Genomic DNA, 15,864 nt, shown 5'->3' on the forward strand with positions numbered 1-15,864 from the left:
TGAACTGAGTGGAGGAGCATTTAATAAACAGACTTTATACAGGGTATCAATTGACAAAATTAGAATAATGGAAGTAGGAGTGTTGAGCTGGCAAGAAAATTTCACCAGGAACAAGGTTGACATGAAGATGGTAGGTCAAATATGATGGCAGAATATAATATTATTGGTAAGACTTTTGGTAGTGTGGAGGATCAGAGGGATCTTGGGGTTCGAGTCCATAGGACACTCAAAGCTGCTGCGCAGGTTGACTCTGTGGTTAAGAAAGCATACATTGGCCTTCATCAATCATGGGATTGAGTTTAGGAGATGATTGGTAATATTGCAGTTATACAGGATCCTGGTCAGACCCCTAACTGTGCTCAGTTCTGGTCACCTCACTACAAGAAGGATGTGGAAACTATAGAAAGGGTGCAGAGGAGGTTTACAAGGATGTTGCCTGGATTGGGGAGCATGTCTTATGAGAATAGGTTGAGTGAACTCGGCCTTTTTTCCTTGGAGTGACGGAGGATGAAAGGTGACCTAATAGAGGTGTATAAGATGATAAGAGGCATTGACCATGTGGATAGCCAGAGGCTTTTTACCCAGGGCTGAAATGGCTAGCACAAGAGGTCACAGTTTTAAGGTGTTGGAAGTAGGTACAGAGGAGATATTGGGGTAATTTTTTTACGCAGAGAATGGTGAGTGCGTGGAATGGGCTGCCAGCGACGGTGGCGGAGGCGGATGCGATAGGGTCTTTTTAGAGGTACATGGAGCTCAGTTACCTGCCAGCCTAGTCATCACATGGGAGCCCAAGCATGGGAGGATGAACCCTGGGCGCCCTCCCAAGACTATGATCAACACGCTCCTAGAAGATAGCAGCAGTAGTAGTAGTAGTACTTCGGGCAGCCTTAATGAATACCTGGGAGATAAAAGAAGATAAAAGAAAATAATCCTTGCAATATTATTATATTTTTAATTCTTTGTTGTTTTACCTTTTGTAGCACGGCCCAGTGAACCAAAGGACCTCAAAGTATCAGAAATTGGTAGAAGTACAGTGCATTTATTATGGGATCAGCCTGACAATGACGGTGGAAGTCCACTGACTGGATATCTCATTGAAAAGCGCGAAGTTAACCGCAAGACCTGGGTCAAAGTAAGAGATAAACCATATTACTCTTGCATTATTTGTTATTTTCAAAATGGCATCTCAGTCTTGTCTCATGTAATCAGTGAAGTTATCCATTTTGACTCACAACAAAAGAAACCAGTGCTTCCTTGAGCAAGTGATTTTTGTAAGTTATCTATGAAGACTAATGCTGAAGGAAACAAATAAAAATTTAATATTCTGATGTCAATTTTGCTCCATCATTTGTAAAGCAATAAAATTCAGTTGCCAGAAATCTGAAATGAAAAAGATGTTTAGAGGGTCCAACAACATTTGTGGATAGAGAAAGTGAAAGTTTACATTTCAAGTCCATAACTTGCCATCAGAAATCTATTGTTAGTAAGTTGGCTAGATGCAACTAAATACTGAAGTCAATCTGAGGTCATTACTGTTCTGAATAGAATTGTGAAAAGGAATAAGCATTTTATCAGATTTTCTTATGCAGTATCTGCAATTTTATTTCTGAAACGCCGTGCTACATTATTTTTATTTCAAATCCTCTTCTGAGTGCCACAGTAGCATAGCATTTAGCACAACGCTATTACATCTCGGGGAGTCTGAGTTCAGTTCTGACACCATCTCTAAAGTGTCTCTGTATGTTCCCCCAGTGGAATGCATGGGTTTCCCCCGGGTGCTCCGCTTGCCTTCCACAGTCCAAAGACGTGCCAGATAGGTTAATTGATCATTGTAAATTGTCCCATGATTAGGTTAAGGTTAAATCGAGATTGTCAAGGTGGCACAGCTCCAAAGGCTGAATGGGCATATTCCATGCTATATCACTGAATGAATCAATCGATCAATAAATAAATAAATAAAAACACTTGGGAAGCATTAATTGCACTATAGAAAGAAAACACAGAAACTCTGTTAGGTCCTTTACACTTGCTTTGGTGTTTCAGGGGTTCTTCAGACACTCCTAATACCATATGTGGGACTAGATCAACCATAGAGATGGGAAGACTTTTTTTAGGCTCTCCTTCTTTTCCCTGTGAGTGAAAGTTGCCTGAAAAGCTAGCATGGAGCTCCACACTCAAAGGGTTTGATAGGATCAGGCAGCTTACCAAAATCTTCTCTTGCTTCTCAATGGATATTTTGGAGACCTTCAGCTGATTACTCTTCAATTGTCTCTGCTGTTTAAGGGATTGTCTGTGTTTTAAAGAAGCTGCAGTCTGTTTACAAGTGATTTTCAGTTTTATCACTGTCATGTTTTGTAATTTCCAGGTTATTGATAGAGCACAAGACTTGGAATTTACCGTTCCTGACCTCTTCCAAGGCCGAGACTACCTGTTTAGAGTTTTTGCATGTAACAAATGTGGCCCTGGAGAACCTGCATATATTGATGAACCTGTTAATATATCTGCTCCAGCTAGTAAGTATTTAGCTTTTTAATCATATATATGTAAAACTGTAAGATGCTGGTTTTTAAATACAACCAATTAGATCTACTCTGACTTTTGCTCAATGTACATTGCCCAGCTCCCCTTTTAAATATATTTCATAACATTTTACTATTTACATGTCAAGAGCATTTAGGAAACAAAATAAGGTTCCAAAATCTTTTACTAGACTGATTTATCAAGCATTTCCTTAAATGTCTTTGGACTGTGGAAGGAAACCGGAGTATGTGGAGAAAACCCATGGATTCCATGGGGAGGGATACAGAGACTCCTTACATAACAATGCCAGAATTGAACTCTGAAATGCCCCGGGCTGTATAGCATTGCATTAACTGCCATGCTACCATGGTGCCCTTTAAAAAGGAAAAGTGTTTTGGACACCTCTGTTTTTCTGGTCATTTTATATATTGGATGGCAAGTTGACAAAATGTTCAGGAAACATTTCCATATTGTTACCAGAACAGGTCTACCAAAATTCCACAATTTTAATCATTAAGGCATTTTTTGCTCCTTTAATATCAGTGGAAATGCTGCCATGGTTTTTGTACCATACCAGATAGAATTGGGAAATTGGTTTGGGATTTGAAAATGGGAGAGGATGAAATTAATATAACTACCCATCAGAATTTTGACTCAACAAAAGTAATCCTATTTTTCTTTTAATTTTCTCAAGCATTCTTACCTCTACAAATTTTAGCAAGTTATTTGGAGAATTGCATATCTTCTGCTTTTGAATGTACCAGCTGTAATAATACCCAATTTTAAACAGATGTAGATCTGATGGTAAAAATTAGTTTTGTTATATTACAGTTCTGGTGAAACTTCTTAATATAAGTTTTTAATTTACTTAAATGTTTTTTCAGCTGTTCCAGATCCACCAGAAAATGTCAGATGGAGGGATCCAACTGCCACAAGAATCTTCCTTACATGGGATCCACCAAGATATGATGGAGGTTCAAGAATTAAAGGCTATTTAGTAGAGAAGTGTCAACGTGGTGCTGAAAAGTGGGAACCATGTGGAGAACCAGTTCATGAACTGAAGTAATATTATATGTCTAATTTTCTATCTTTTGTTAGGTTTTGATTTATACAAAATAACATTGATATGATAATTATGTTAAATAGGATGGAAGTGACCAACCTCACAGAAGGTGAATGGTACTCGTACCGGGTTAAAGCTTTGAATAGACAAGGTGCCAGCAGACCAAGTAAACCTACAGATGATATACAAGCTGTCGATCCAAAAGGTACATCGTAACTAATATAGAAGTATTTTTCCAAATCATCATTTTACTAAACCAATTCCCTAATAATATGTTCCAATCAGTTCAATGTTCAACGTCAATTTATTATCAAAACACATATATATCAACATATGTTACACTGAGATTCACTTTCTGGCAAGTATTCACAGTAGGTACAAAGAAATACAATAGAATCAATTACAATCTACATACAAAACAAAGATGGACAATCAACCAATGTGCAAAAGATAACAAATTGTGTAAATACAAAAAGAAAAACAAATAGTAATAATAAATACAGTACGCATGCACGCACGCGCGCGCACACACACACACACACACACACACACACGTATATATAAATAAAATTTTATCGAGAGCATGAGATGTAAAGTCCTTGAAAATTAGTCCATAGATTGTTGAGTCATTTCAATGTTAGGATGAATGAGTTTATTCTTTCTGGTTCAGAAGCCTGATAGTTGAGGTGTAATTACTGTTCCTGAACCAAATCCTAAAATGAATTAATTATTGTTTAATAAATATAGACTGATTTATCTCACATTCTGATAAATGGTCACAATTGCAAGTTCTCAAAGAATTACTATGAAAGGAATAATAGTATTTTTCAAGCTTCACTAAAATTAGTGATGTTACTTCTAAGTATTACTGATAAATTAGTGTTCGATGCAACAAACTTCTGGAATATGTAATCAGCACAGAGCTTTATGGGTGCTTCTAATTCCCAGTGAATTCATTAAAAAAATTGGCTGGTTAAGACAATAGATCCTGCATGAAATTATCCAATTTGTAATTTCAAATAGAGATGGCAATACTGAATTTAACCTACCATTTTCTTTCTTAAGAAACATCCTTACCAAGTTTTCTTTGTTCATAACAGAGGCTCCTGAGATTCATCTTGATGTTAAGTTGCTTGCTGGCATTACTGTGAAGGCTGGCACAAAGATTGAGCTCCCAGCAGTTATCTCTGGCAAACCTGATCCTAGAATTACTTGGACTAAAGCTGAACACCTTCTGAAGGCTGACAACAGAATAATTATTGACACCAAACCTGGTCATTCCATTGTGACAATCTCAGATACCACAAGGAGTGATAGTGGCACCTACATTATTGAAGCAGTAAACAATAGTGGCCGTGCTACTGCTGTTGTTGAAGTGAACATTCTAGGTAATCCAATCATTCAGATGTTACGTGCAACCTTATCAATAACTTCAATATGAAAAAAATCTAACCAAACACTGACTTACTTTTTACAGACAAACCTGGGCAACCGGCTGCGTTTGATATCACTGATATTACAAACCATTCCTGTAACCTTACATGGAATCCACCGAGAGATGATGGCGGTTCACGCATTACAAATTATATTGTGGAATGTAGGGCTGGAACCAGTGAAATATGGAACAAACTTTCATCCACAATCAAAGAAACCAAATTTAAGGCAACAAATCTTAAAGCACTGAAAGAATATACATTCAGAGTTTTTGCTGAAAACATGTATGGTATTGGAGAACCTTCTCAGCATGCTCCAATTATAGCGAAGTATGATTTTGGTAAGAAAAAATGTCATATGGTTATGTAAATTAGAGCTAAACCTGTTTTTTTTTGCATTATCTATACATTACATACAATTACACTTTCATGGATATATGATTGTATATTAGATCCACCTGGTCCTCCAACAAACCTGAAAGGTTCAGATATTGCTAAAGATTCATTGACGCTGACATGGTATGAACCAGAGGAAGATGGTGGCAGCCCAATCATTGGATATTTTGTTGAAAAATACGATCCCACCACTGATAAATGGCAGCGATGCAACAAGACACCTGTCAAAGACACAATGTTAAGGTATTAATGATGCCTAGGATTTTTAATGAGATCTTACTTGTGAAAAGATATTACTGTTTCATGGGCAAATAAAGAGGAGATTGAGATAGACGTTTTCCTGCACTCTGTGCTTCAAGTCAAAATCTGAATTAACCTGCACAGGAGATGATATTAAAAATAGTTTACATAAAGGAAATGATGTTCATATAAAATGAACTGCATCTCTAGAGGCTAGAAGAAATATGCTAAGTAGATAAGCATGAACATAGTAAAGATATGAAGTCACCCGTTTTGGTAGAAAAAGTAAAAAATGGAAATATTTAAATAGTGGAAATTTTTTAAAGGTGTATGTTCAAAGGCACTTGGATACCTTTGCACATAAATCACTGAAAGTTACGTGATTTGCAACAAATATACCTTCTATTTAAGGAGCAGAAAAATAGGAAAAGTGAGCCAACCATGAATTACAAGGAAATTAAAGATGGTATTAAATGCAAGGAAAAGGCTTAGAAAATTGCTGGTGATTGGAAGTGTTTTGAAATTCAGCAAAGGATGTCCTAGATGTTGACAAATAAAGGGGAAATATAATATTAGAATAAACTAGCAAGACACATTGAAATAGACTGTAGGTGTTTCTGTAGTATGTAAAAACAAGGAAAAATATAATGAGGATATACTTGTGTTCCTAGCAGATAGAGAAGTGGGAGTTTTTATTGGGAAATAAGAAGATGACGAAAGGATCAAACCAAATCTTTGTGGTCTAACTATGTGCTAGATGCAAACACTTGCCAGAAATACCAGAGAACTAACGATTTTGGTACAAAACTGAAAAAAACTAAGACAAAAAAGAACTATTAGTGAAACTGAAATTGGTATTCCATTTACCATCTTCCAAAAATGTGTAGATTCTGGAATCGGTCCTGCAGAAAGCAAGGCAACAAATGTATCCCTGTTGTTTAATGACAAGAGTGAGAGACAAACAAGCGAGCTGCTGATCTGTTAGCCTGTTATCAGCAATTTAGCAAATTCTAATAAAAAATGAAATATCACAATACTTGGGAAATGATAATATAATTGAGCAGAATCATTGTGGATTTCTGAAAGGAAATCTAAATGATCTAAAAATTTTTTAGAATATATCTAGTAGAGTAAACCAGAGTGAACCAATGAATGTGATTTGTTTGGATTTTCTGAAGGTTTTCAGTGATATCCCACAAAAGGAGATGGTGAACAAGACTAGAGCACCTAAGATTGGGCTTAATGTTCTAGTGTGAACTGACAGTTAACAATAAAAAGTGTAGAAATGAGTAAGTCCTTCTTAGAATGGTAGTTTGTTACTAGTTAGGTATTGAAGGGATTAGTGCTTAGGCACTATCCATTCCCAATCTAAATCAGCAGTTCAGTTGAGGGGATCAAATTGCTTTGTGAGCTGATACAGAGAGAAAGCATTGGGGGGAGGTGGAATAAAAAATTATATGTTTGAAATGGGGACCAAATTAAAATACCTTTCTCATCTATATTGAACTGTTTGTATAAAGTGTGGTTTTGTGATTGATGGCTGAATATATGAATTGTGACTTTTAAATAATAGCTCTGTGTGGCAGGGATAGAAAGAAAACTATTGGCAAAATTTAACTGATCAGTTCATTTTAGGCTGTAATAAAATGTGACTCTTGATAGCTGCAAATAGTTAACTAGGTATTATATATAAAAGTAAGGTGATTGTTTCAGTCATTTCAACTGCAAAAAATTAGCTGCATCCATTGACACCAAATAATCATATAACTAATTTTTTTTCCAAAACAGATTAAAAGGACTTACTCCAAAGAAGAAGTACAAATTCCGTGTGCTGGCAGAGAATTTAGCTGGTCCTAGTAAACCAAGCTTGGAAACAGACCCAATCTTAGTTAAAGATCCCATAGGTACGTATACAATTATAGTCACCCAGTGAAACTTCCTGCTTTTCATGTGTGATGCTGAAATATTGCATGACTCAAGGGATCTTATATATAGTTGGAAACTATATACGGTAAAAGAACCTCAACATTGCAAATTTTCTAAACTTTTGACTGTTTGTAAGGCAACACCTGTGCTGCAAAGTTTTACAAGATTGACAATATTATTATGTAAGATTTTGACCACTTTTTAATATAAACTAATTTATAGACCCACCATGGCCTCCTGGAAAACCTAATGTTAAAGATGTCATGAAGACTTCTGCATTCTTAAATTGGAATAGACCAGAACATGATGGAGGAGCAAAGATTGAATCTTATATTATTGAGTTACTGAAAAGTGGAACAGAAGACTGGGTTAGAGTTGCCGAAGGTGTTCCTATGACTGAATACTTTCTGAAAGGACTTATGGAAAAACAAGAATATTCATTCCGAATACGAGCCGTTAATAAAGCTGGTGAAAGTGAACCTAGTGAACCGTCTGATCCTGTGCTGTGCAAAGAGAGATTGAGTAAGTTGCACACATCTTTTACATAATTTATATTACAATCAATAGCAAAAGTCATACAGTTTTAAATACGTGCAATTTTTTTTCTCTCCACAGGTGCTCCTTCACCTCCACGTTGGCTTGAAGTTGTTAATATCACAAAGAATGCTGCTGATCTTAAATGGACACAACCAGAAAAAGATGGTGGCTCTCCCATTACAAATTATATTGTGGAAAAACGAGATGTAAGGCGAAAGGGCTGGCAAACTGTTGATACAACAATAAAAGACATCAAATCCACAGTTACTCCTCTTTCAGAAGGTTCACTATATGTATTCCGAGTTGCTGCAGAAAATGCAGTTGGTCAAAGTGAATACTGTGAACTGGAAGATTCAGTTCTTGCAAAAGATACCTTCAGTAAGCTTACTTGATTTGTCACTAGACCTAGAATAATTAACTTCTTGATTAGGTTATTTTATCTTACATATGTGTAATGATTTCTCTCCAGCAACACCTGGGCCGCCTTATGCCCTTACAGTCGTTGATGTAACCAAGAGACATGTTGAATTGAAATGGGAAGCTCCCAAAAATGATGGCGGAAGACCAATACAGAGGTTATTTTAGTTCTTTTGCTATTTTATACGTGTGCTTATTTCCTCTGCATCCAATGTGTTTCTTTCCTTCTTACAAATATTCACTACTTAAAATTATACTGAATGATTCTATAGGTATGTCATTGAAAAGAAAGAGAAATTAGGAACTCGCTGGGTTAAAGCTGGCAAGACTGCTGGACCAGAATGTAATTATAGAGTTACTGATGTAATTGAGGGCACTGAAGTACAATTCCAAATCCGTGCTGAAAATGAAGCTGGCTGTGGTCATCCAAGTGAACCTACTGATCTGCTGTTAATTGAAGATCCAACTAGTGAGTAAAAATTGAAAGCAAATGTGTCGTTAACAGAAATTATCTTGAAATTTTAAGAATAAGCTAGTCATATTTTAATGTCTTTGTGTCTAGGTCCACCTTCTCCTCCACTTGAGTTACATGTAACAGATGCAAACCGAGATCACATTTCTATTGCATGGAAAGCACCAGAGAAAAATGGTGGTAGCCCTATTATTGGCTATCATGTTGAAATCTGTGAAGCAGGAACCGAGAAGTGGATGCGAATTAATTCTCGTCCAGTAAAAGAACTGAAATATAAAGCAGACGAAGGCATTATTCCTGATAAAGAATATGTCCTGAGAGTTAAGGCTGTTAATGCCATTGGAACAAGTGATCCGTCAGAAATTTCAGAAAATGTTGTGGCGAAAGATTCTGACTGTAAGAACAGTCTTTTAAAATCCTTCCTATCTCATTCAAAAGTTATATTCTTATCATTACCTTTTTAAATACTGTTTAAATATTTATTTTAATAGGTAATCCAAGTATTGAAATGCAAACGCAAGATATAATTGTTGTGGAGGGTGAGAAGTTGAATATCCCAGTTCCCTTTAGAGCTGTGCCAATGCCAACTATTTCCTGGTTTAAGGATGGAAAAGACCTCAAAGTGGATGACAGAATGAGAAAGCAGAGTGATTATGCCCACACATCCATTGAAATTATCAACTGTGTTCATGCTGATGCAGGTGTCTACACAATTACACTGGAGAATAAACTGGGTTCAACAACAGGCACCGTTAATGTTAAAGTCATAGGTAATAATTTGAAATGTAATAGATGGATTTTTATTATCATTATTTTCCTGAATTAAAACCCTGTTTCTGAATAAAATCCAGTGATTTTGACTAGTTGATCTTCTTGGTGTTATTTAAGGATTACCTGGTCAGTGTAAGGATTTAAGAGCAACTGATGTCACCAAGAGTTCTTGCAAGATAAGCTGGGATCCTCCAGACAATGATGGTGGCAGCCCAATTTTGCATTATGTTCTACAACGGCGAGAAGCTGGTAGAAGAACTTACACACCAGTAATGTCTGGTGAGAATAAACTGACCTGGCAAGTAAAGGATCTTATTCCAAATAACGAATACTACTTCCGAGTAAAGGCTGTTAATAAAATTGGTGGTGGTGAATACACTGAGATTCGCAACCCAGTTATTGCAGAAGATCAAAAGCGTAAGTATTTCAAAAGCAATATTTATGGTATTTATATAGCGTTTAATTCTTAGAATATTTTAAATATAATTACATGAATATTTGTAATTTTCCTTCAGAGCGTCCTGATCCACCAGTTGATCTTGAGTTCCATGATCCAACATCAAAATCAATAATGCTCACATGGAAACCACCTCTTTTTGATGGTGGTTGTAAAATCATGGGCTATATCATAGAAAAGATAGCTAAAGGAAGTGACAAATGGGAGAGATGCAATGAGTATTTGGTTCCGGTTCTGTCCTACACTGTAAAAAATCTTGAAGAAGGAAATGAATACCAGTTCCGCGCCCGTGCTGAAAATATTGCTGGGATTAGTGATCCTTCAAGAATAACACCAGGAGTCAAAGCTTTGGACCCCATTGGTAAGTTTTTTTCCGATAGTAAGTACAAAAGAGTTGATGCCTTCAATTCTTTTTTTCAATGAAGAAGCAACTTTAAGGTAAAAACAATCTGGTAATAAGGAATATGTTTAGTAAGTTAATATCTTTTTCTAAATAGACCCACCAAAGGTGTGCCTTACTGGAAATCTTGCATCCGGATTAAGTGTCCGAAAAGGTGAAGAAATATCTATACTAGCTCGAATTTCTGGTTCTCCTTATCCAACTATAAGATGGCTTCGAAATGATGAGGTGATTAGACCAGAAGAGATCAAAAAGAGAGTACGGCAAATAATACCAGCTCGGAAGAAGGAGGTTGTGGAGGAGGAGCCTTTCTCTCTCAGTCTGCCAGAACGGTTAACTGTTGACAACAGCAAAGCAGGGGAGTCTGAAATGATAGTGCGGGATTCTATCAGAAAGGACTATGGAAAATATACCATCAAAGTAGAAAATGATCATGGTGTGGCTCGTGCAAGTTGTGAAGTAACGGTCTTGGGTGAGCTGCTACATAAATTCTTTTAATGTTCTTATAATATTTTTAGAAGAAGCTGATAAAAATTTTTAAATATTTAGACTTGTTTCCTTTAACAATATTTAAACAATTTGTATTTGGCTTTCCAGACACACCTGGCCCACCTGTCAATTTCATTTTTGAGGATGTCAGAAATGATTCTGTCCTTTGTAAATGGGATCCTCCTTTGGACAATGGTGGCAGTGAAATTCTCAACTATATCTTGGAGAAGAAAGATAATTCAAAAGCTGGTATTGGCTGGATCACTGTAACAACAACTCTTAGACATTGCAAATATCATGTGACAAAGCTTATTGAAGGAAAAGAATATATTTTCCGTGTAGCAGCAGAAAATAAATTTGGTCCAGGACCGTGGTGTACTTCAAAGCCACTTGTTGCTAAAAATCCATTTGGTAAGCATTTAATTTTGTTTCTCACAATCATCATGCATGAAATGAATTATATTAAAATATTGTCTGTCCAAGCATTCTTTGTAGAATTACTTCAGTAATAAAATGCATTTTCTAAATTTTTTCATTGCTATTATTTGGCATATATTGATTTATTATTATCAGTATTGCTATTTACTTATCTTCATTGTCTATTTTTTAGATCCTCCTGAAGCACCTGATCAACCTCAAGTGGAGGATACCATGAGCAATAGCATGGTTGTTACATGGAAGGAACCAAAAGACAATGGTAGCCCTATTTTAGGCTACTGGATTGAAAGGAGAGAAATTAACAGCACACACTGGACTCGAGTTAATAGAGAGTTACTCAATGCCCTAAAAGTAACAGCTGAAGGCCTTATGGAGGGTTTAACATACCTGTTCAGGGTTTGTGCAGAAAATGCAGCTGGTCCTGGAAAATTCAGTCCACCATCAGAACCCAAGAGAGCACAGAATCCAATTTGTAAGTATTAACTTAACAGTAGTTGATGAGTTTGAATATCATGATAAAGTGTATCTGGCTGTTATTAATTTTATAATTATTCTTTTTCTTCCTGTTTAAGTGCCACCTGGGCCACCTATACCAAGTATCCAAGATACATCAGCAACATCAATAGATGTAATCTGGGAGCCTCCGATCTACGATGGTGGTGGGGACATCAGTGGTTATCATGTTGACAAGCAGCTTGTACGATCAAAGGAATGGTCACGCTGTACAGAAAGATTAGTTAAAGATCTCAAGTACAGAGTCACTGGAGTTAGAGAAGATGCAGATTATATAATTCGTGTCGTGGCAGTCAATAACGCTGGAGAAGGAGCTCCTGGTCAGACCGAAGTTGTGACTGTTATGGAGCCAAAAGGTATTAAGAATCTTGCAAATACTTAGATTTATATTCTTCAGAATTGTTTGAATTACTATTCACAAAATTACATTTTGTTTTCCAGAACCTCCAACGGTAGAATTTGATGTAAGTGTGAAAAATGGTATCCTGAAAATGGCTGGAGAAATTATTAGACTTCCTGCCATTATAACAGGCCGACCAACCCCAGAAGTTAAATGGAACAAAGAAGAAGGAGGAAAATTTGATGAAAAGCTTGCTGTTATTGAAACAGTTGGCACAAAGTCAGAGTTAATTATAAAGGATTCACGAAGAAGTGATTTTGGTAGATACATAGTTACTGCTACAAATAGCAGTGGCAGCAAATCTGCATGGACTCGAGTGGATATCGTAGGTAGGACTCATAGTAAAGAACTATAAGTTTGGGAAAAAAGATTGGTATCTTATATTGGAGTATTAATTAAATCTAAATGGTTTGTACCAACTTTTCTTTTAGATGTTCCTGGACCCATCCTGGATCTCAAACCTGTAGTTGTTACAAGAAAGATGATGTTACTCAACTGGTCAGAACCTATTGATGATGGTGGTAGTGATATAATTGGTTATGTAATTGAGAGAAAGGATGCCAAAATGCATAGCTGGAGGCAACCTTTTGAAACAGAAAAATCCAAATGTGACATTGTTGGTCTTCTTGAAGGACAGGAATATATGTTCCGAATCTGTGCTAAAAATAAATATGGGTGTGGTCCTGCTGACGTACTTGGACCAATAGCTGCAGTTGATCCACTAGGTAAGAAAAATAAAGAAACAAGGTAATGAAATAATTTCTATATGTTCTGTTATATGTTTGAATTAAATATGTTGTTTAATTGTAGGCCCACCAACTTCGCCTGAAAAGTTCAGGTACACTGAGAGAACAAAGTCAACTGTCACACTCATCTGGAAACCTCCAAGAAGTGATGGTGGCCGTCCTGTTTTAGGCTACTATGTGGAAAAGAAGCGACATGACCAGCCTAACTTTGAAAAAGTTAACAAACAAGTCTGTCAAAAATTAACCTTTGTGGTGGATGATCTTGAAGACTCAACCATGTATGACTTCCGTGTAAGAGCTGTTAATGAAATTGGAGAAAGTGAACCATCAATTACTCTTAATGTAATAGTGCAAGATGATGAAGGTAAATACATTCAATAGTTATTTCCTGCAGTATGAACCTGTATTTTTCACATTAAGTTTTTTCCAAATTTAATTGATTAACATCTTCGTTCTTCAATTCATTTATTTTCCTAATAGTGCCTCCGACTGTGAGACTGCTACTAAAACTTAAGAGAGATGTATTAGCTGTTAAAGTTGGAGAACCAGTTGAAATTCCAGCTGAGGTGGAAGGCCTCCCTTTCCCCAAAATTGAATGGAGCAAAGGAGAAACTGTAATAGAAAGATCAACTGACCGACAGAAGATAGACACTGAAATGCAGTCAAGAACAAATGCATTAACTAAGTTTAGTATTCCTACAACTGTTAGAAAAGATACAGATACATACACTATTGCTGTTTCAAACCGACTGGGATCAGCATCCCAGTCTGTGAATGTTAACATTCTAGGTAAGGAAGCAAAACACAATAAATTTTAAAGAAAATGCTTTGATATTTAAAGTATTTATTTTTTAAAATCCTCAAATGGATGATAATTGTTGAAGTGTTAATTTATTTCACCTTTCCTTAACTATAGACAAACCTTCACCACCAAGGAACCTTACAGTTTCTGATATTAAAAGTGAATACTGTTATCTGACTTGGGATGCTCCTGTGGACAATGGTGGGAGCGAAATAACCAACTATGTTGTTGACAAGCGTGATGCAAGCACAAAGAAATCCGAATGGGAAGAGATCACAAGAAATATTATTGAAAGACGATATGGCGTAATGTTTCTTTTTTATATTACAACATTATGTTTATATTTTAACTATGTCTTCTAATAATCTAACAAATTATACATATTTAAAATTATTTTTTCTTAACTTTAGGTGTGGAAACTGACAACTGATGGAGAATATCAGTTCAGAATAAGAGCAGAGAACAAATATGGAATTAGTGACGGCTGCATGTCTGAAAAAGTAACTATCAAAGATCCATTTGGCCTCCCAGGACCACCTGATAAACCAAATGTGTCTGATGTTACAAGATCTTCTATGCTTGTATCTTGGAAACCTCCACTGGACAATGGTGGCGCTCCCATTACTGGTTATTATATAGAGAAGAGAGAAGTAGATGGTGTGTATTGGTCACGTGTCAATAGAGCTCCTGTGACAAAGCCTGCTGTGAAAGGGCTAGATTTTACTGTACTTCGCTTATTAGAAGGTGTTGAGTATCAGTTCCGAGTCATGGCTATAAATGCTGCTGGAATTGGGCCTCCAAGTGAACCTTCTGATCCAGTTTTGGCATCTGATCCCAAATGTAAGTTTTACTAAATACATGCTTATCAGTTGTGCAACTCTAAGTCCAAGTTAAAAAAAAAATAGCTGATTAAAACTTTCTTTAAAATATAAATTACCTAAAACATAATCGTAATGCAGTACTAATATTTTACTTAACAATCAATGTAATCTTATGTAATATAATTTTTTATGCACTGATTAAAAATTTCTACTTACACTAATGAGAAATTGGCAGATGCTGTAAATATTCTTTTCTCCCTCTCAAGATCCTCCAGGTGCTCCCTCCTGTCCTGAAGTCACAGATAAAACAAAGAATAGTGTAAAGCTTGCATGGAAACGCCCTGAAAAGGATGGTCATAGCCCAATCCAAGGCTATATTGTTGAGAAGCAAGAAGAAGGTTCAGCTGATTGGACAAGAGCATCAGAGCCAGATAAATTAATTACCAACTGTGAATATGAAGTGCCCAATTTACAAGCACTCAAGAAATACCGGTTCCGAATTAAAGCTGTTAATGCTGTAGGGGAATCTGAACCAAGTTCATCCACTTCAGAAATACCTGTGAAGGAAATCCTAGGTAAACACTTCTAGGTTCAGTGTTTAAGAGTATTAATATAGTATATACATTTTGTAGGCCTCAACTAACATCTTTTTCTTTATAATTTGCAGAGGAACCAGATGTTTCATTGGATGTTGGTGCACAAGATTTCCTCAGCTGTCACTCAGGAACACCTTTGAGAATTCCAGCTATTGTATCAGGCCGTCCTTTCCCAAAGATCAGTTGGGAGTTTGAAGGACCAGCAAAAACAGTTATCAAGGTATAAAATATATGAATTATATTTTAGTATCATCACTTGCATCTTCATGATAAACTCATAGTTATCCCATTTCAATATTCCTTGGACATAATGGGGTATTGTGATACGAAATTTCATTTGCCAGCATTGATGATTAATGCCAGGACACCAAATTTTATAAAATTTCCAACACAGTGTTTAAAGGAATTAATGATAACCAAAGTGTAA

The 15,864-nt window shown here is 36.2% G+C and overlaps 1 protein-coding gene across 4 annotated transcripts in view; it reads left to right on the forward strand.

Moving 5' to 3' along the window:
- Positions 1-15,864, forward strand: part of ttn.2 (titin, tandem duplicate 2) — a 340,760-nt gene that overhangs the window by 231,792 nt on the left and 93,104 nt on the right. For all 4 annotated transcript variants that reach the window (XM_073047117.1, XM_073047118.1, XM_073047119.1 and 1 more), the window contains 28 exons: positions 981-1,132; positions 2,366-2,513; positions 3,405-3,582; positions 3,667-3,788; positions 4,684-4,971; positions 5,061-5,357; positions 5,469-5,655; positions 7,441-7,556; positions 7,801-8,100; positions 8,194-8,493; positions 8,585-8,690; positions 8,805-9,001; positions 9,095-9,400; positions 9,496-9,774; positions 9,893-10,192; positions 10,291-10,593; positions 10,730-11,104; positions 11,230-11,532; positions 11,732-12,031; positions 12,132-12,428; positions 12,514-12,801; positions 12,904-13,197; positions 13,283-13,582; positions 13,699-14,007; positions 14,135-14,325; positions 14,431-14,860; positions 15,108-15,416; positions 15,509-15,657. In XM_073047117.1, coding sequence (XP_072903218.1) covers positions 981-1,132; positions 2,366-2,513; positions 3,405-3,582; positions 3,667-3,788; positions 4,684-4,971; positions 5,061-5,357; positions 5,469-5,655; positions 7,441-7,556; positions 7,801-8,100; positions 8,194-8,493; positions 8,585-8,690; positions 8,805-9,001; positions 9,095-9,400; positions 9,496-9,774; positions 9,893-10,192; positions 10,291-10,593; positions 10,730-11,104; positions 11,230-11,532; positions 11,732-12,031; positions 12,132-12,428; positions 12,514-12,801; positions 12,904-13,197; positions 13,283-13,582; positions 13,699-14,007; positions 14,135-14,325; positions 14,431-14,860; positions 15,108-15,416; positions 15,509-15,657 — 7,124 coding nt within the window. The remainder of the gene's footprint in view (positions 1-980; positions 1,133-2,365; positions 2,514-3,404; positions 3,583-3,666; positions 3,789-4,683; positions 4,972-5,060; positions 5,358-5,468; positions 5,656-7,440; positions 7,557-7,800; positions 8,101-8,193; positions 8,494-8,584; positions 8,691-8,804; positions 9,002-9,094; positions 9,401-9,495; positions 9,775-9,892; positions 10,193-10,290; positions 10,594-10,729; positions 11,105-11,229; positions 11,533-11,731; positions 12,032-12,131; positions 12,429-12,513; positions 12,802-12,903; positions 13,198-13,282; positions 13,583-13,698; positions 14,008-14,134; positions 14,326-14,430; positions 14,861-15,107; positions 15,417-15,508; positions 15,658-15,864) is intronic.

Source organism: Hemitrygon akajei, chromosome 5 (genome assembly GCF_048418815.1).
Source record: "Hemitrygon akajei chromosome 5, sHemAka1.3, whole genome shotgun sequence".
Taxonomy (NCBI): domain Eukaryota; kingdom Metazoa; phylum Chordata; class Chondrichthyes; order Myliobatiformes; family Dasyatidae; genus Hemitrygon; species Hemitrygon akajei.